The sequence below is a fragment of the Magallana gigas genome, chromosome 1, assembly GCF_963853765.1.
Source record: "Magallana gigas chromosome 1, xbMagGiga1.1, whole genome shotgun sequence".
NCBI classification, from domain to species: domain Eukaryota; kingdom Metazoa; phylum Mollusca; class Bivalvia; order Ostreida; family Ostreidae; genus Magallana; species Magallana gigas.
This window is the reverse complement of record NC_088853.1, coordinates 11,436,160-11,455,745: the sequence shown is the minus strand read 5'-3', so window position 1 is coordinate 11,455,745 and position 19,586 is coordinate 11,436,160. Positions and strand designations below refer to the sequence as shown.

At 32.4% G+C, this 19,586-nt stretch overlaps 3 protein-coding genes across 3 annotated transcripts in view; all 3 read left to right on the top strand.

Annotated features, from left to right (window-relative positions):
* Positions 1–18,865, top strand: part of LOC105341274 (chitin synthase chs-1) — a 32,091-nt gene extending 13,226 nt beyond the window's left edge. The window contains exons 4-8 of the mRNA XM_066082824.1: positions 13,473–13,623; positions 14,878–14,931; positions 15,274–15,432; positions 16,225–16,350; positions 17,607–18,865. Coding sequence (XP_065938896.1) covers positions 13,473–13,623; positions 14,878–14,931; positions 15,274–15,432; positions 16,225–16,350; positions 17,607–17,827 — 711 coding nt within the window. The 3' untranslated portion in view covers positions 17,828–18,865. The remainder of the gene's footprint in view (positions 1–13,472; positions 13,624–14,877; positions 14,932–15,273; positions 15,433–16,224; positions 16,351–17,606) is intronic.
* Positions 2,145–7,091, top strand: LOC136274920 (uncharacterized). Its single transcript, XM_066082844.1, has 5 exons — positions 2,145–2,358; positions 2,865–2,917; positions 3,406–3,477; positions 4,013–4,114; positions 6,603–7,091. Exons 1-5 carry the CDS (start codon positions 2,307–2,309, stop codon positions 7,089–7,091), a joined length of 768 nt encoding a protein of 255 aa, XP_065938916.1. The 5' UTR covers positions 2,145–2,306.
* LOC117684715 (uncharacterized) lies at positions 7,134–11,331 on the top strand. Its single transcript, XM_066082813.1, has 4 exons — positions 7,134–7,755; positions 7,892–8,169; positions 8,410–8,605; positions 8,794–11,331. Exons 1-4 carry the CDS (start codon positions 7,134–7,136, stop codon positions 9,495–9,497), a joined length of 1,800 nt encoding a protein of 599 aa, XP_065938885.1. The 3' UTR covers positions 9,498–11,331.
* Positions 18,866–19,586: the final 721 nt, after the last annotated feature.

Below are 19,586 nucleotides of genomic sequence, written 5' to 3'. Positions count from 1 at the left end.
TGATTTTATAATCATTAACTTTAATTGTTGATTTGCCACGGCGCAGGACAGTGAAACAGGTCAAATTTGATTTGCCTAAGATGATATGGAGCTCAATTATGTGCAAGTGTCACAAGAAAAAGAAAAAAGCTAAGACAATTGCTAACGGATGTTTAGATAAAATACTTTTTAATTTATTTGAAATCAAATACATATAGTGCGTATTATCATAAGTTCTTGTATTGTATTATTTATTTGATTTGGAAAGGACACACAGTTTGAAATGAATAAACAAGTACTCGACTATTGCTTGACTTAAAGCTCCGATTAATCGACTTAGCCAACCAAGTAAAATTAACGTCCTTAGTAGGTATATATATGATTCAGTTTGACAAATTAATTGACTGTGCTCTTTATTTGTTATAGTGCATGTTTCTTATCTTAAATTGTTTACAATTTCTATTTACTAACCATATTTGAGTGTTAAGCTTCGAATTATAAGCAAGATACATAGCTTTGCTCACAATTCTATGTTTGTTCACAGTTCTGAAGCCATTTCTCTATTTAAAATGATGAATAGGAAATACCAAGTTAAAAATCTTTAGCTGAATATAATAAACTCATGTGAACAAAATATGACTCAAACCTAGCAGATTTTAGAGCTCTGTATCTTGCTTATAATTCTACGATTGACACTGAAATTTTGGTCGATCATTAGAAATGTTTAGCTAAACATTCAATCGTTGTACAATAAAATTAAAGGATGATATGCTGTAACTACTCTCTGGGGGCCTCTCTTTATACAATGGATAATATGAAATCTACATCAATTTTGATAGTTTTTTCAGAAACGAGTAAATAAAAACGATACCGTTAAATCAGTTTCCATAGTTCTGACACATTACTGCTACGGGGATAAAGGCAATATATACATAAAATCTAAAATGTGTATGAAGATTTTAATGATGAGGTATCATTCGTTTATTTCCTCCAAAGTTTAAGTTCTAAAGAAAGGTTTTAAAAAAGGTAAATATATTCAAAATCATATTGAAAAAAAATTATTGTGACTCCAACGTAAACATAATTAAGAAATGACATTAGAAATATCATCCTTTTTATAGGTTGTTGTTTATGTAATGGGTGTTTTCCACTTTTTTAAAATTATTCTGAAACAGCAAGCGTATGCTTAATTCAGTGTCATTACTAACTATAATGTGTATAATTTATAAAAAAAAAAACACGTGAAAAAAGTTGTTTTCGCCAGACCTGCACTCAATTCTTTCGAGGACAAAATATGAAGACAGAAAGACAAAAGAACACATGAATTTGATTTAATATATATTATTCAATGTTTTCCTTAACCACGCATTTTGCTAAACCATTATTGAGAATTAAATTCTATTAACCAATTTTATGAAAATTAAGTACAGCTATTTGTAAGAACCAGGCAGAAACATAGATGACTGATTCATGATAGTTAATTTGTTTGTAAAAATTGGTACAAACACATTAAAAAACATCTATATGAATATTTTTTCTTAAATATAATTTGATTCTGTGCACTGGTTTAAAAAAAAATGAACTCAACAAACACCATAGTTGCTGATTCAGTCTACAGTCTCTATTGTATAGTGGTTACACATTTAAGGTTTGTTTCTAAAAATCCTACATTTTCCAGGTATATGGAAAACAAAACTGTGTTTAATTGATTATGCAGAATTTATATCAACTGAAAATTCCATGGGTTATTCAAACTATGAATAAATATTACGATTAGAAATTATGCAATTTCATCAAAATCTAGTTATCTCCCTTTGTCGCTCTTCAGTGTTGGAGTTGAAAAGGGTACAGTGATGCTCTTCCGTGTGTAGAAGGTCATGGAAGGTGAGGATTATGCAGGAAAGAAAATGTAGTTTTATTTGAAATTAAGTAATATATTGAACAATGTTGTTAATATATTTCATATTAGGAAATATTAGAATCCATGGAAAGTAGTCTTGTATGCAGTTTTTCTTCATTTTTACCTGATAAAAGCAAGTGTACCACATCACCTTATTTCCCAAATGAAAACAGTTTAGTGTACGTGAAAAACTGTAGGAGAAACATTAAAAACCACCTCAAATCATGTAACATAGGAGATATAGCTTCTGAGCTAGGGACATTTGATATGTTACCGTGCTGGTGTTTTTTCGCTATTTGGGGACTATACCATCTGTCCATTTCATCGATACTCCCTTGGGATACGATGGAAGAAGAAGTCATCCTGCTCACACCCGAGTCACAGTACAACGGCAAAGGCAGAGGTTGGGAGGAGCATAACTTTGTCTATGTCTCGGCACCTTCATACAGTATATGGATATATTGTCCCTATTGGCTCAGGTATATATATGTATTGTATTTGTGTAGTGGAAGTTGCATATATCATGTCAATGAATAGATTTTGCATACATGTTAAAAATGCAGACACATATCAATTTATATAATATTGAGAACAGGATAGATTTCAGAATTAACATATCACTAGGCAGGGATCAACATAAATAACAATCTCTGTTATTTATGTCTCTGACATAGGCACTAAAACCCATCTTAATCAATGTATAAAATTTTTGTTCTATAACATTTTATACAAGAAGTAGGTTATATGGAGATAAAAAAAAATGTTATATTGATTTAAATAGGGAGCACCTATAATTATGTGCGAAATGCCACAATTAATATATCCAGAGACATAAATAACATTTATTGTGTTATTTATGTCTCTGAGATATCACTCTTGTATCTTCATTGAATGCCTTTTAAAAAATTCTATTAAATTAACTCACAATAAAGGAACATATTTTAGCTTCTATGTCTTTTATGCATAATTTAAAATACATTTTTAGGCTTGTGCAGTAGATGTAGAAAAAATGTAACCCAGGAAATGAAATGGTGCGAGGTAAGAAATAATTTTTATGTTTTATTTTAAAACAAATAAAACAATGAATTGAATGCTATTAAATAACTTATACATGTATGATATACATGATTGATTATGGGAATAGATGAGCACACACACACACACACATAAAAAACTTATTTCTGTATGCTATTTTAAAGTACATAATACCTAGTATATAAAACTCTAAAAATAATTTGGCTGCATTTTTAACAAAATGTATTTAAATTTGCTTAGAATAAAGGCAATGTATTTATCTGTTTGATCATGTCTATAATCAATATGATTATGATATTGACTTTATCGGAATCGCACGTCATACACAAATTAAACTAAAAACAATCGGGATCGGCATTTATAAGATAAAAAATTTATATCGCTGCATGGCCAAGTTAGAGTTCAAATGCATTTGTGTCTCGTTTTAGTGATTATTTTGGAGTAACAAACTATTTTGTCAAGCTAAATTTTAATATATGACATAATTTCAGTGCTGTAAAGATGCATCTTCTGCTCAAATTTGCAAAAATACCTCGGATGACACCCCTGAAGCAACCTTACAGGTAATGTTATCAATTTGTCTCTCACTAGTCTTCAAACAGTTTTATTTTATGCACTAATTTCATGTGCTTATAAAATATGAGGCTAATTGTAATAAAATCCTGAAGATAGTTGTGTGTACAACTTGTCAGAAACTTTCTAAAGTTTGTTTTAATGATGCATAAAGGTACAGTAAATCGATCAACTCTCAAATTTGGACAAAGTCAAATGATTTTGTTTTCAAATGATTTTGTTTAGTTTATACATTTCCATGTCACATGCACATTGTACATATGTTTCTTCTTTAACCTGTTATAGACCTTCTTTTTTTTAAAATTTGAATATTTCTGAATTTATCTCTTTGAAAAGAGATGAATATTGCTTGAAAAATTTGAAAAAATATTATAAATTTTTGGAGAATTGATTGGGATGAAAAATTATTTACAGAAATACTGTAATGAGCAAAGAATTGGACCAAACAGTTTTTAAAAAATTGCATTTTAAAATAAAACCTGTATGAGTTTGATCTTTTACTTATAAACATATATACATTTTCAGCAGTCCAGGAACCTCCAAACAAGGACAGAGAATTATGCTGAACAGTGCCATTCAGAGACAGAGAATTCCGCTGAACAGTGCCATTCAGAGACTTTGTCACAGGTATTTGCTTTGATACTTGATTCCCTAAAAATTGTATCCTCCTAGCCGGCACCCAATAGGGATCAGTCTGTCTGTCCGTCCATCCATCTGTCTTTCTGGTATCACTTATCTGGGGCATATTTTCTCTTCCCTTGGCTCAATCTGGCAAATACTTCACAGACAAAGTGCCTTCTGGTAAAGGTTGACTTGTGTAGTGACCTTGAATCAAGTTTTTATATCAACCTTAAGGGACTAGCAGACCTTTATTTGTCAAAATCCTTGTCTTGACTTTGCTCTCTCTCTCTCTTTCTCTCTCTCTCTCTCTCTCTCTCTCTCTCTCTCTCTGACCCAATGAATCTCAGACTAGACCAGAAGACTGCCAGTAGGTATTGGCTGTGAGGTGAGCATGAATCAAGTTTATTCATTGCCCATAGAGTACTTGTTTAATTAAGGGATGTGCAATGATCTTGACCCAAATTTAGTAGAGGTTAAGGTCAAAGCAGAATCCCCTGTAACACTTTTGTAAAAACAGGGCATCTCAATGATGTCTAGTGGTGTTTCATATGTAAAGTTGTCTTAGATACTGTCCTGTAAAAATTGAAGACTGGACATATATATATGTATATATATACATGTATATATAAAGAGGATTTGTAAATTTTGTGATTTTTTAATATGATTTATCCAGTGAGTTGAAATGGTGTTAATACTCACTAGACTTGTCAAGCAAATAAACTATATCAATTTATGCTAAATCACACAATCATCATAATTATAGAAGCTTTATTTTTTTCATATGGCTTAAATACACCTCTCGCAACAACTTGCATATAGAATTTTGTTGTTAAAGATGTGCATGTGATGTGATGATATTTCGGAACTTGTGCTTCTTTATGAAATTAAATTATGTGCAGTATTTATACATTACCACTTACCAGACATTCATTTTGTGTACAATAAATGTCAATTAATGTGGGAGAGTGGGGTATGTGAGCGTGGCCACTTTTTAGCTAATCTGTCTGTTTGTATGTACGTTAACTTTTTACATTTTTGACTTCTTCTCCAGAACCACTATTAAAATTTGTTAAAATGGAGGGCCACTTCATTCAAGGGGAGATAATTAAAAATCATTGAAAATTTGTTGGTATTTTTTAAAAATCTTCTCAAAAACCATTTGGCCAAAAAGGTGAAACTTGTGTGGAAGCATCCTCAGGTAGTGTAGATTCAAATTTGTTCAAATCATGATTTCCAGGGGTAGGGTGGGGCCACAATGGGGATGTTGAATTTTTACATAGGAATGTAGAAGGAAAATTCTTCTTCTCAGAAACTGATCAGCCAGAAAAGCTATTAATCGTTTGAAAGCATCCTCAGATAGGGTAGATTCAAGTTGGTTCAAATCGTAATACCTGTGGGTAGGGTGGGGCCACAAAAGGGGGGGGATGTCAAATTTTTACTTAGGAATATATAGAGAAAAATCCTTAAAAATCATCTTTTATTTTAACACAATTTTTCTAGAAAAGCTCTTACTTTAGTCAGTTCAGATAGTGTAGATTAAAATTTGTCAAAATCATGATTTTCATATAATATGATAAAGGTGGTCTCATAATGGTGATACATCGTCTCGGTGAGCTTTGTAATCTGTGATTACCTATGTTTAAAAATTGTTTTGACTCTGGCTCCTGAACAATTCTTGGGCCTCACATAATCCATAAATAAACAATTGTTTAAGTCTGATCATCTTTTCGAGAACTGCAATGCTCAATACTAGTATATAATAATGATTGTAAATTTTGTTAAAAATAATGTAGTAGTGAGTGGGAATGAAACCTTAGCATAATGTTTCAATAATTTTCAAACATCCCTTGCATATTTATTTTTTTAACCGGGTTTTCCAACGGAAAAATCTGGTTATTAAAATGGTGAAAAATGGCGGGCGGGCGGCTGCCAAAAGGATACCTCATTGTACGGATAACTCTTCCTACAGTTTTCAAGATAGGAAGTTGTTCTTTTGCAGATCAATTGTACATATATCAGAGGTGTGCATATTGCTAGGATTTTGATTTCCGATAATTTATGAAAAAAAATACCAGCTTTTGAACTTAGTCATTTTTGGGCAAAATATTGCATATAGGGTACCCTCATTGTACAGATAACTCCTCCTACAGTTCTCAAGATAGGTAATTGTTCTTTTGCAGATCAATTGAACATATATTAGAGGTGTGCATATTGCTAGGATTTTGATTTCCGATAATTTTTGAAAAAAATACCAGCTTTTGAACTTAGTCATTTTTTGGCAAAATATTGCATATAGGGTACTCCATTTCACTGGATACGGGTTGACTTGGATTATGGATACAGTTCACATAAAAGAAAACCTGGTTTGCTGTCACATTGACAGCTTTTCACTTGTATTTAGTTGTACAGCTTCTAAACCCCAACCTCCCTCAAAATCTTAAAATTCACTTGATGGAAAATTGTTTTTACTAATCATTTCAATTTTTTTTCACAGACAGATGAATCGACAACATATACTTTGTCACAAGAATCTAGCTGGAGCACTTCCTTAGAAGGACAAATACACCTCACAGATGGAATAGAAAATCTGAACAACACCTTGATGTCTCTAAGTGGTGGCCAAGTAAGCCCAATAAAGTTTCAGCTGAAAACTCCATTGAGGGAGGTCCAGTCTAGCACAAGAAGATATTTAAAAAGGAAGGCCAAGGAGGTAGTGCATACAGTTCTCAATCATTTGGCTCCAGGACAATCCAGTGATATGTTCCAGTTACTTTATGAAGACAACTGTCATGAGGATACAGAGCAAAGTGATAAAACAGAACTTGAAATCACTGATACAATTCTTCAACTCTATTGTGAAGCTGAAAACAATGCTCTCAAACGTCAACTTCTGTCCCTGCTGTCCTTGCCGAATGCACATAGTAAATCGAAACTTCAGAAACTCATTCCAGGACTTACAAAGTGGGAAATTGATCAAAGTTGAGCACATGCTGCATCTCATGGAGCAGGTTCTTTACCAGGACCTATGGAACCAGGATACCGGAATCGCATGAACAAAGAAAAGCTGGAGCATGCTTTATCTTTTTTCTTGGATCCAAAATTTCATCAAATTTGTTCATATGGAACAAAAGATTTGCATTGTGACAATGGACAGACTGTCACCATACCCCAAGTAGTGAGAACAACATGCCACTCCTCTCTCCTACAAATGTACAAGTCATACTGCTCTGAAACAGGTTTTGTTCCTTTGTCAGATTCTACTCTCTACAAAATTCTGTCTACATGCTCTGCAAGTAAGAGAACCAACCTAACAGGTCTAGACAACATTGCCACTGATGGTGCTGCAGCTGTAGATGACCTAATAAAAATGTGTGACCAATTAAAAGGATTAGGATCTGAAACAAATACAGTTGCCAATCTCACCACTGCCTTAAAATCCCTAAAAATGTACCTCAAGTCAGAATATAAATTTAGCGTGGGACTATCTAGTGGATGCCAAGATCATTGTTTGAAGTTTGCTTTGAGTCACCCAACCAATGTGCTGTTGCAGGAAGAATGTGATCATTCCCATGAAGAAATTTGTGGAAAATGCAACATCCTCAATGAAATAAACAGTGCCTTGTTTAATGAAATCCAAAATATCAGAAGTAAGTAATTTTTTTTTTGCAGAGCAATATTTCAATTTTTTAAACAATTTTTTAGAATTAGAGCTAAGCTATTTTATATTCGCAACAAAGCACTTCATTTAACATGTATTTTAACATTCCCATTTTTTGTTCACAGCATCTGACGTAGCAGAAGAGTTAGCATTAACAGCAGAGAAAGCTCTTGAGAAAATATCAGATTGGAAAGCCCACATACTAAGGACTCAGAACCAAGAAGAGGGTAGATATAGAGCATTAGAAGAGCTGCAGCCACACCAACTTCTGATTATTATGGACTGGGCAATGAAGTTCCTTCCTGCACTTTATAGAGAAAAGCAGTCAGATTTTTTTGGACAAAAAGGCATGAGCTGGCATGTTTCTGTTGCTATATTTAGAGCAGAAGATGGATCTTTGAAGGTACCTTTCAAGATATTATTCAGACAATGTCACACATTTTTAATATATCAATGATATAAAGATTGAGAACTCTATATACAAATGATATACATAAGACATTGACTAATTGGACGCATTTGAATAAGATGGAATTAGATTGTCTTTTAATTTGATAGAGAGAAAACAATCTGTAGTAGTATACAGCATATTGATTATGCATGTATAGGTATGAAAATGATAAATCCAACTTTGCATTTATAGCACAAGACATTCAATCACATTTTTGGAGCAGTGAAGCAAGATTGGTTTGCTGTTGCATCAGCCATCGAGCACATCCTAAAGAGTATAAGAGTACAAATGCCTGGAATTGAAGAAGTTTTTTTACGAAGTGACAATGCAGGTTGCTATCACTGTGGGTGCCTGTGGCTGAGCATGTATGGAATTAGTGAAAGAACAGGTGAGATTTCAATTGCCTGAAATGATTTTTCTTTATTGTTATATTTGGGTATAAAAGGAAACCATGATATTTTTTGTTGTTTTATTTTAAACAAACATTGGTTTATGATTGCATCATAGATTTTTTTGGCCGAATTTGTGCAAATGATGAAAGAAGTGTTTATAAGGTTTTAATAACTTTTTTTTCAGGTATCAGCATTGTACGCTATGACTTCAGTGAACCTCAGGCAGGAAAAAGTTATTGCGATGCCAAAATTGCCCATATGCGATCCAAATTAAGGATGTTTGTTTCATCTGGAGAAAATGTAACAACACCATTTGACATGAAGAAGGCAATAATGGATGGAAGTGGTGTAGCAGGATGTCAATGTGCAGTTGTGGAAGTTGACAGGAAAAACCAGACAATGACTAGTCATTGCATCAAGGGAATCACCAACATTAATAATCTTGCCTTTGAAGGAGATGATATCATTGCCTGGCACAGTTTTAGTATTGGTATTGGTATCAAGATAAAAAGAGAAGATGTCTTGAAAAGTGAGCAGCTTGACACAGGACTCATCATACTGTCTGACTTTGAAGAACCATCAAAAAACTATGGTGTGATCTCTCACATAAAAAACTGTTCAGTTACACCAACCAGTATTTTCCACTGTTCTGAATTAGGCTGTAATCAGCAGTTTTCCTCATACCAAATACTTCAAGAGCATATTCTTCTGGATAGACATGTTCAAGAGAAAACATCAACTTATGATGCTCTACGACATCATTGGTCCGAGTTGTGTAATTCCAATTTGTTCATTTCTAAACAGCTGGTGCAAATAGGCAGAGATCACCATACCCTTGTGAAGAATTCATCAGTAGAGAAGCTTCAACAAGGATGGGCACTGAAATAAACAAGGAAATTTGCACGCTTCTCTTCCAAAGTGAAAGATTTTCTCGATAGAGTTTTTCAAGAGGGCGAAGAATCAGGTAGGAAAGCAATTCCTGTTGAAGTATCTCAACGTATGAAATCTTTGCGAAACAGCACTGGAGAGAAGTTTTTCAATCCCGATGAATGGCTGCAGCCTTCCCAGATTAACTCCTTTTTTTCAAGACTTTCTCTGAATGCAAAAGCCAAGGATATCAAGGATGAACCAGAAGAAGATGACCATCTGCGAGAAATACTGCAGTCAATATATGAGGAAGAAGAAAGAGACAGCATTAGAGATGCCATGACCTTAGAACTTGACAGTCCAATATGATTGTTTAAACTTGTAAAAGTAGAAATATTGGTGCTGTCTTTCAATGATTGTTGGTTTGTTTAGATAATGTCTGTATGTACATCTAACATGCATGGAATCATAAATGATATGTGGCAAAACCTAGGTGTATTTTTATATGTATTCTTTCAGCTTCTGTGGTTGTCATGGCAATAACAGTTGTGATAATGCATAGGTATCTAAAAAGTAGATTTCAAAAGAAAGGAAATATACATGTGGGTTATTTTTTTGTATTAATTTTTATCAATTTTAAAGAATTAAAATGAAAAAAAGCTAAACTTTAATTTGCTCACAGTCATAATTACTAGCTAATAGACTCTTTGTGATTTTGAAATATTCCTTGTTGAAACATATTAGCACAGGACTTTACTTTGATTTATATATAGATATACACGTGAAAAGTCATTTCTGCTTCAACTCTTTCTGTAGTCATTATGCTGCCATGGTAACAGCAATTTACAATTTATCTAAATTTTGAATTCTGAGGATTGGCATTCTCAATTCTGTATATTTGAAATTAATGAATGTTTCGTTTAATATCTCAGTTTGATCTTTTAAATATTTGACAAAATTTTATTTTACTCAAATACAGATTGTGATGATATTTTTTGTTGCTAAGGTAAAAGAGTAATACTAAGATTCCAAATGCTTTAATTCAAGTTTAAGATATGTATTTTCCTTGCTACATGTATATGCTCAAAATTTTTTAAACTTGTGCGGCTAACTGAAATATGCTCCCAAAATGTAAAAATTTAAGTTGTATTTTTTAAGGCAATTTTTTGGATATTTCGTTGCCATAGTAACAGTTTGATAGTTAATAAGTCACCAGTTTTATCTGTATTTTGTCATTTTTAGGATGTGTACTTTCTATCTTATATGCTCTATTTCTTTTTAAACTTGTATTTATTATTAGCAGTATGTCCACAAAATGTAACAATTTTTGGTTTTTTGATGAAAACGATATTTTGGGAAATTTTATTGACATGGTTACCAAATGCTTTTTAAAAACCCATCGGTTTTATCTAAAGTTTTCAATGTTCAAGGTGTGTACTTTCTATTTTAGGTATTAAGATTTCTTTGACAAGTGTTATTTTTCCACAACATCTTTCCAAAATATGATGATAGGTAGTGTATATGTAAAATTTGAATTTTCATGTAGTTTCATCGCCATGGTAACACATTATGTATTTAAAAACCCATGAATTTTATCTTAAAAGTGTTTTGTAAGGGATGTGTACTTTTTATCCTCTGTGCACAAAATTTTGGTACATGTGGCATTTTTACGTATTATGCCCTTGAAAATGTTTGATTCTGAGGAAAAACCTTAATGACGATTTCTTAAAAAACAACATGTTTTTAACTTATTTTTACCATTTGTTGGAAAGGTAGAATAATATTGTTATTATGATTAACAGTGAATATATTGGGCCATATTTACAGAAACAAAAATAAAATTTGTATAGTTTTGTTTAATTTTTTTTTTAATTGCTGAAAGTAAGAGATTAATTCAAAATAGTATGTGTTTGGTGTTTGCTGTTCAGGTACATTTACATGGTGCCACGTTACCATGGCAACAAAGGTTGAACAAAAAAGTCATCATCTCCAATGATGTTCTGGTGGTCCATAAAACTTCATATTAAAATTTCATAGAAATCTGAGTTGGTCATGAATCACCCCCTGCCTGGTTCTTACAAATAGCTGTACTTAATATTAAAAGGGCATGGTCACGAATTTGGTGAAAAATTATCTTTTTATTTGTTTTTAATGTTTAAAATGCTTCAGTAAGGCACTTTTAATAGGCGAGCAATATTTGAGTGACTGTCGTCGAGTTGTAAGCAATATACAGATCTCACATTTCTTTGTTATGTAAACAACGCTCAGGTCATGTTTTTGTTGACATTTTGAATATAACATGTTTAGACATTATACATGTATGAATATGCAAAACACTAGCAATTTCAACGGAAAAATCCGGTTATTAAAATGGTGAAAATGGCGGGCGGGCGGCTGCCAAAAGGGTACCCTCATTGTACGGATAACTCCTCCTACAGTTTTCAAGATAGGAAGTTGTTCTTTTGCAGATCAATTGTACATATATCAGAGAGGTGCTTGTTGCTAGGAGTTTGATTGCTGATAATTTATGAAGAAAATACCAGCTTTTGAACTTAGTCATTTTTTGGGCAAAATATTGCATATAGGTTACCCTCATTGTACGGATAACTCCTCCTACAATTTTCAAGATAGGAAGTTGTTCCTTTGCAGAACATTGTACAGCATAACTATTTAAAAATAAAATTGGGCCCAAATCTTAACCATGTCCCTTTCAGCTTTTGTGTGCACAAAAAAAACTCAATAGATAACTAGACTAATACTTTCACTAGATGTCTGATAACAATGGTGCGTCCTATATAGACAAGCTTCTTAAAATTACTAGTTACTATTTTTTTCCTCTGACTTAAGCTTACATTCGTTTAGTTGACTTATTACTAATTTTATCGGTATAAGCATTGCACGTGACGGTCGGATATAGTTTTTCGTCCGACTGTTGGGATTTGTATTAGCCTACGCTCCACATTCTTATTCTCTAATACATAAACCTAGCTTCATATACTTTTTTTATTTGAAGAAGATGAACTGTAGATGGACTTTGACTTTACCTTGAAATAAAAGTTTTTGCAATAAATTAAAAAGAGAATGTGGCCTTTAAAATTCTTTTAAATTAGAGTAGTTGGCCTTTGAAATGACGACGTCATTTTGTGTTTGGAGTAGAATAAAAAGGCAGCACCAAGATTTGCTCCTCATTTGCTCCTCTGCAGAGGAAAGCGAAAAAAAACAACAACAAATTATTGAAAATGTGCAAAGTTGCAGCGTTGATATTCAAAGGTTACACTTATTTTTTCATTGTATATACCTTCAACATGTTAAGAAGACATAGATCTTGAATAGCAAAGGCTGATATCTCAATTTGTCAAAAACATGTAACTACAATTTTGAAAGATTGAAGATCTTAAACTTGTGAAAGGTAAACTTTGATCAACATTAATTATTTTTTCCTGAGAAGTTTAGCTGATTAGAAAATTACGGACAGGGAAAAATAAATCCCCATACTGTTTACTCGTTTTTATTTAAGTATTGTTTTGGCTTTCTTTAAAAAAAAAATAATTTTCATATAAAAACGTGGCTTACTATCTACACCATATTTAGATCGTACTTTCTGTGACATTAATGATAGTAAATTAAAGAGGCATTATATATGTGCATAAACTTGGTATTTTTATACAAGTTACCCGCTTATCAGTCTGTAGGAATTATAATTTGCCGATCAGAAATTCTGCATTACAATCCCTACAATGAAACCATTTTTGTATCTTTGTTTTTCTTTCAAAATTGCATGTACATGTACATGGAATTGTCTTGAATGAAAGTTGTTCCACATTACTTTTGATTGGTCAATCCTAAGTCATAAGTCACATTGCCTGTACAGCAGGTGAATAACCATTGCTTGAGGCTGAATCTTTCGCTCGGTCTAAATAAAAACCAACTTTCGTCAGTTCTTTCAAAACATTGATTGTATTCTGTAATTCTTTTCAAATGACATGAATCTTGCAGAAAGACCCGAATTCCTGGTTGCATTCGTTAGGTCTGGAAATGTACAAACCAAATTTCCAGAGAAACAACATCAAGTCGGCGCAAGACATGGAGGCGTTAAAAATCTTCACTAAGAACGATATAAAAGAAGAGCTTGGTATAAGAAAAGCGGGTAAGATGTATTTATCATTAAGGTGGACATTTACCGGTATTTTATAATAATTTCTTAAAATTAATTTTAAGTGTAAGTTTTATACTTCTACTGCATTATGGATGTAATAAGTGCTCGTTTTTTTTTTTAATGTAAACCGCGACCACTCGGCAATTTAGTACTGTATGGCTTAGATATGAGGTGGGTTAATACACATGCAAGTTTTTTGCATAATGCACTGTCGTATCAATGAAAAGAATATTGCATACGGTAGGTATAGTATAGCTGAGGAAATTAAATGGACATCTTTTCTTTAGTAGAATTATAGATACATTTTTTTGATAATCGATACAAAAATAAATCATTCAAAATGTATCTAAATGTAGATGTCCCATGCAGTCAATGTAAAATGGTTATTTATGCGCAAGTAAATTTACACTAGCTACCCGTTAAGCCTAAAACCGAATAAAATGCCCACGACGTGTGGTAAAATAATCATAACTTGAGTGTGGTAAATCACACAACCGGATATTGATTTTTAACATCCACTTGTATTATTTTAATAACGAAAACGTGTTTTGAACCACCAGCGTGAATAGTTATTCATGTACTATTACAGTTTATTATACTTTCATGTAAATACTGAAATCTGATTGGTTTAGACGCAGTTGATAATCCGTTCTATTACACTGAGCGTTAGCAACGCACTTGGCAACGGGTAACACAACGAATTGTTACATGCGCCTAAATTATGCGCGTACTGTTCGCCGTAGAGTTCACGCCATTGTATACAAAAGCAGAAATATTTTCTCTAAAATCAAGAAATTCAGTATAATAAAATATATAGTGCCTAGTTGTTTGGGAGGATAACAGTTGTAATTGACACCCCTCCAAAACCCTTGTTAACCTCTGCTTCGCGTCGGTTGACAGTGATTTTCTTGGAGTGTCAATTTCAACTGTTACCCCCCCCCCTCCCCCAAACAGGCACTATTTATATGATAACACACACCTAAATGGATTGGGAGCATATGCTTACAACGTATAATAAGCATGAAAAAAATGAACAAATTTATATATATATATATATATATATATATATATATATATATATATATATATATATATATATATATATATATATATATATATATATATATGTCTATGAGATGAAGTTGTCAAAATGTACAAAGTATTTACTATCGTTATAGAAGAATAGAGTCGATTCGTCTGTCTAATGCATTATAACCAGGTTAATATTTCTGTTTTGATTTACAGGTCACCTACGAATGATTCTTGACGCTATACAATGCCTAAGAATTCCAACACACGGTAGAACCTGCTTCTTATATCATCGTTTTTACTTAATGATGTTGCTGTAAACGTTCTCTTTGTAACTCTATTTAATAAGATAGTGTCTAAATCAAACGAATAAAATCAATATGAAACAAAAACAGAAGTAAATACATGTATATATTAGTAAATATAAATCAAACTCCTGATGATTTCATTGATAATGAAACTAGTTGAGTATAGTTTGGTGTTGTGATTTTTTTCATATACTACTTATACTATATAAATATGTATACCTCCGGGGTTTTTTTCTTTTATTAATTGGCAACTTAAGGTATAATGCTATTTGCTTGTGAAAAAGTATAAAACTTTGGTTTACAGAAGAAAAAATTATAACAAAGATGGAAGAACAAATAAGGAAGGCATGTGACCACAAATTGGAAAATGTTAATAAAGAAGAAGAAAAATTCTGGACAGACCTTATTCAGGCATGTCTACAACCAGGTTCCGGTGCCTTTAGTTTGGAAACAATTCTAAAAGGTAGCAACAGCATGATATATATATATATATATATATATATATATATATATATATATATATATATATATATATATATATATATATATATATATAAATAATAATAAAAAAGCACCTTCTTCAGGTGAACGTACATAAGTTATAAGTTAACTTATGAACGTTCACCTGAAGAAGGATATAAATCCAGAAAGTGCTAGTTAATAGAAACTTTGGAACTGTTCATTTTCTTTTTCTATTTTGATTATATATATATATATATAGATAGAGAGAGAGAGAGAGAGAGAGAGAGAGAGAGAGAGAGAGAGAGAGAGAGAGAGAGAGAGAGAGAGGGATTTATCTAACATGTTGAGTCGGTGTTACTTAAAAAGGTTTTGGCTGTTTTGATATGTTTAAACGTGAGCCATATCTAAGACTTTGTCAGATATTGATTGCATTCACTAATTCAAATTACGTAAAGCGTAACATATCAAATCTTAATTTCGGTTGCTCGAGGGAAAATAGTTGTTTTTTTTACTCATATTTATAAAAGACCATGCAACAACAAAAAAGTGACGTACAATAGGGATCGCTTGGGATGCATTGTTATAACATTTTTCAATATTTCTAAATCTATTATATCTTTAGTTTTGGTATAAAAAAATCATACGTGTAGAAATATTTAATAAAACGATATGAAACCTCTCAATTTGTAAAAATAAGCTTATTTTCATTCTTGAGTTTTTCTTTTAGCAGGTGATATTGTTGTACAAATATACTTCGATATTATTATATACACATTTAAAAAATATCTTTCAGGTAAGCTACAGAACCTAAGAAACGAGTGCCTAATGATCTCCGGAATTGTCAACTGTCTGTGGATCGTAATCGTGATGACGCTAAGCAGAAGCATTGATCTCAGAATAGCCGGAACTGATCCGCTCAGTAAGTCAACAAACAAAAGAATTAAGCTTTGTACTACAGGAAACGAAAAGTTGACTGAGATTAACTGGAGGGTATATTTAATGTGAATAAATGGGATAGATGTTCCATTCATTTACCTTTCCAGACCTTTTAGTTAACAATCAATATACTAAATGGCACAAGTTTATTTTCCGAATCTTATCATGTTGACATAAGTTAAGCAGAATGTCAAAATTGTTTATTTTTAAACCCAATTCTGTTTTCTTAAGGTCTTCTGTTTTCAATTTACGTAAGCTGTGTATTTCCAATCGTGTCAGTTAATGTTCTGCGGTCTTGATTATGTATCCTGTCTGGTTAGGGAGATGTATTTTTAGATGCTTATGACCGCCAGTTTACAAATTTAACATGTTAATTACTTGAAATTCATGCTCTTTTTTAAAAATCAGATTCAGAATGTAAAATTTAGATTTTTCATCTTCTAGCTAGGGAAAATGTTCGAAAGAATATCATAAAAGAAAAAAATCATACTAAAGATTTTGAGAAAGATTTTATTTTTTAAATCAATGGTACCGTGGTACACTGTGTTGGTCAGTGCCCAGTACAGTGCCATATAGTTGGGTACGGCGCTAGCCAGTGCCATGTACAAGGACGTTCAGTGGGGTAAAGTCATTGAAAATACATATAGGTGCAGTTAACGTACAGTAAATGTCCGACAATGTCAGTCAATTTTCGGTCAAGTAGCATCGGGGATGGGGGGGGGGGGGCTCCAACTTTTTCTTGCAGCAGACATTTGTATTACATTTATATATATGAAACTGAGTTATAATGGAGTTGCCGTCCCCATTTTATGAGAGGAGCATATCAAAAAGACAAATAAGGGAAATAGGAATGAAATTGAAATAAAAGGAGTACGCACCACCTCACCGATTAGTATTTTTGTGATTTTGTGATTTAAGAAGAGTTCTTTTTAATGTCAATATTTTTTAAGTGAGGTTTGCCTCCCCCCGCCCCAATTTTCAAAAACGATGCTACGTGCCCAATATTTGGGATTATATATTAAATGTACAACATTTACAGGTTTGTGCAAAAGTCATGTTTTGTTTTATGGACAAAGCAAACCGAATATACAACAATCTTTACCATAAAAGAATATTTAAAAATACGCAAGCTGATACATTCAAAATTACACTTTTTACCTATAGTTAAACACTACTCGCTTCAATTGTTTCTTGCTAAAAATTTGTCAACTAATATTTATATTGATTTTTTTGTTCAAGGTTTGATATTCCTGGTGGTATTTGGATTCATCTTAGTTCTCCAGTTTGTTTGCATGCTTATTCACAGATTCACTACTCTATGCCATTTTATTGCGCGTGCACCATACCGATGTGGACAAGAGTACCGTACTTCAATTTCGTTAATGTCACCCTTGTCTTCAGAGGAAAGAGCTGTTCAGAGACTTCTACCTGAAGTTCGCAGGTTAATGCAAAACCAATAAGTTACGAGAGAATATAGAATTTGATGTAAAGCTATGCTGTTTTTTCAAGTCAACAAGAGACGATTTATATGTTTATGCACACATATAATTGTATTCATGTTAATGTTTTAACACATGATGATTATAAATTTAACAGTATTGGTTTTATAAGATACATAGTTATGTAGTGGCCGGGTACGGTATGATACCAGGTTAGTAAATTTCATACCTTGTGAGGCGAAGCCGAGTTAGGTATGAATTTTACTAACCAGGTATCATCCGGTACCCGGTCACTACATGACTATGTGACGATTATATCTTACCGACTGCATTAGTGTAAATGACATAAATGTAATTAAACAATAAAAATCAAGCGTTTTATATCAAATTTGACGTCATATTTCTATTAGAATGTCGTCATAATGCTCAAGGGAGATATATTTCGTACTGACTATGTATGGGATAAACATGGTCCCCAACGTGACTACTGTTAGCCAATGATTTCCTTACAAATTAGCAGGATGTAAGATTTAAACATTTCATGCTTTTGATTCTCGTATTGTAGAAATGTACAGTAGCAATCGGACCCAACCTACCTAACACAAGAGTAAACCCCAACTAAACCCCGGGTTTACTTTTTTGAAAATGTGGGTCCACTCGGGGTTACTTTCGGTTTACTCCGGGTTTGCTTTGGGTTTACTTAGAAATTGCTTTTGAGGTCAAGTGTACGCACTAGTGTTAAGCAGAATCGTCTTTTATCTTACTATCCTAATGCTTGTAATTCGTGGCCCTTGTATATTTCAAATACACAGTTAGAGTCTGCTTTCAGGGGTATACTTCTGATCGGGTTTACTCTCTGTGTCCACTTTGGGTTAACTCTGGGCCCACTCTAGTAAACCCAGTGTAAACCCAGAAAGTAAACCAAGGGTTTAGTTGGGGTTTACTTTCTGTTAGGTTGGGTCTGATCGGAAATGTATGCATTCAAGTACTATTATGACAAGATGAATGATGTTTTCATATATTGTATAAGAAACATTTGATATAAATTTCTATATGTTTGCTGATTTTGTTGATATCAAGTTTAAGAGGAGTAAGAGTTAGAGGTAATTACAAATTTTGGTCGCTTATGCTTAAGATGATATATATATATATATATATATATATGACTCTAGATCAATTAAGAAATGTAAAAAAAAGAAATCTTGTACGGTGTTTTTCACATAATTCTTTTATCAATCATTTTAAAAAAGTACATATCTTTTATTGGCATGATTTGAAGTAATTAAAACGATATACACCTAAAGATCTTTGAACCAAAAAACCATTGTTTAAAAAATTTGTTTGCCACATTTCTATTCAAGCTATATGTTATGAATGATACAATTTTATTTGTTAGGTAAATAAGTTTTTCAAAGAAAACATCCGTTCGTCTTTATAGGGCATAAACACGCTATTGCTCCGATGATAGGAAAAAAACCTATCATTACTCGATTTAAGTTTTTAATTAAATAATGCGTCTTTCTCTAGGAGCAGTTTAAATGGAACAGTTCCTATTCGATTCGATTGTTAAACAATACTTTTTTTTTTAAATTGATGATGATGAAATTAGCAGGATTATGAAAAATAATACTTATACCCTTTATATCAATTAAGGATGACGTTTACTCAGAATTGAAAAAAAAATCCACGGATGATAATGAAAAACCATCAATTGTATGTTATAAATCTTTGATTGAAGTGTTATTTTTCACTTTAAAAAAATAGGTCAATGACCTACTTT

What these genes read in the sequence shown, in the direction of transcription:
- LOC136274920 (XM_066082844.1), top strand. Translation starts at nt 2,307, where the DNA reads ATGTCTCGGCACCTTCATACAGTATATGGATATATTGTCCCTATTGGC. An exon ending in CCCCTGAAGCAACCTTACAG is followed by an intron (nt 3,478 to 4,012) that starts GTAATGTTATCA and finishes ATACATTTTCAG; the next exon opens with CAGTCCAGGAACCTCCAAAC. An exon ending in ATTCAGAGACTTTGTCACAG is followed by an intron (nt 4,115 to 6,602) that starts GTATTTGCTTTG and finishes TTTTTTTCACAG; the next exon opens with ACAGATGAATCGACAACATA.
- LOC117684715 (XM_066082813.1), top strand. Translation starts at nt 7,134, where the DNA reads ATGGAACCAGGATACCGGAATCGCATGAACAAAGAAAAGCTGGAGCAT. An exon ending in TGAAATCCAAAATATCAGAA is followed by an intron (nt 7,756 to 7,891) that starts GTAAGTAATTTT and finishes TTTTGTTCACAG; the next exon opens with CATCTGACGTAGCAGAAGAG. An exon ending in TGGAATTAGTGAAAGAACAG is followed by an intron (nt 8,606 to 8,793) that starts GTGAGATTTCAA and finishes CTTTTTTTTCAG; the next exon opens with GTATCAGCATTGTACGCTAT.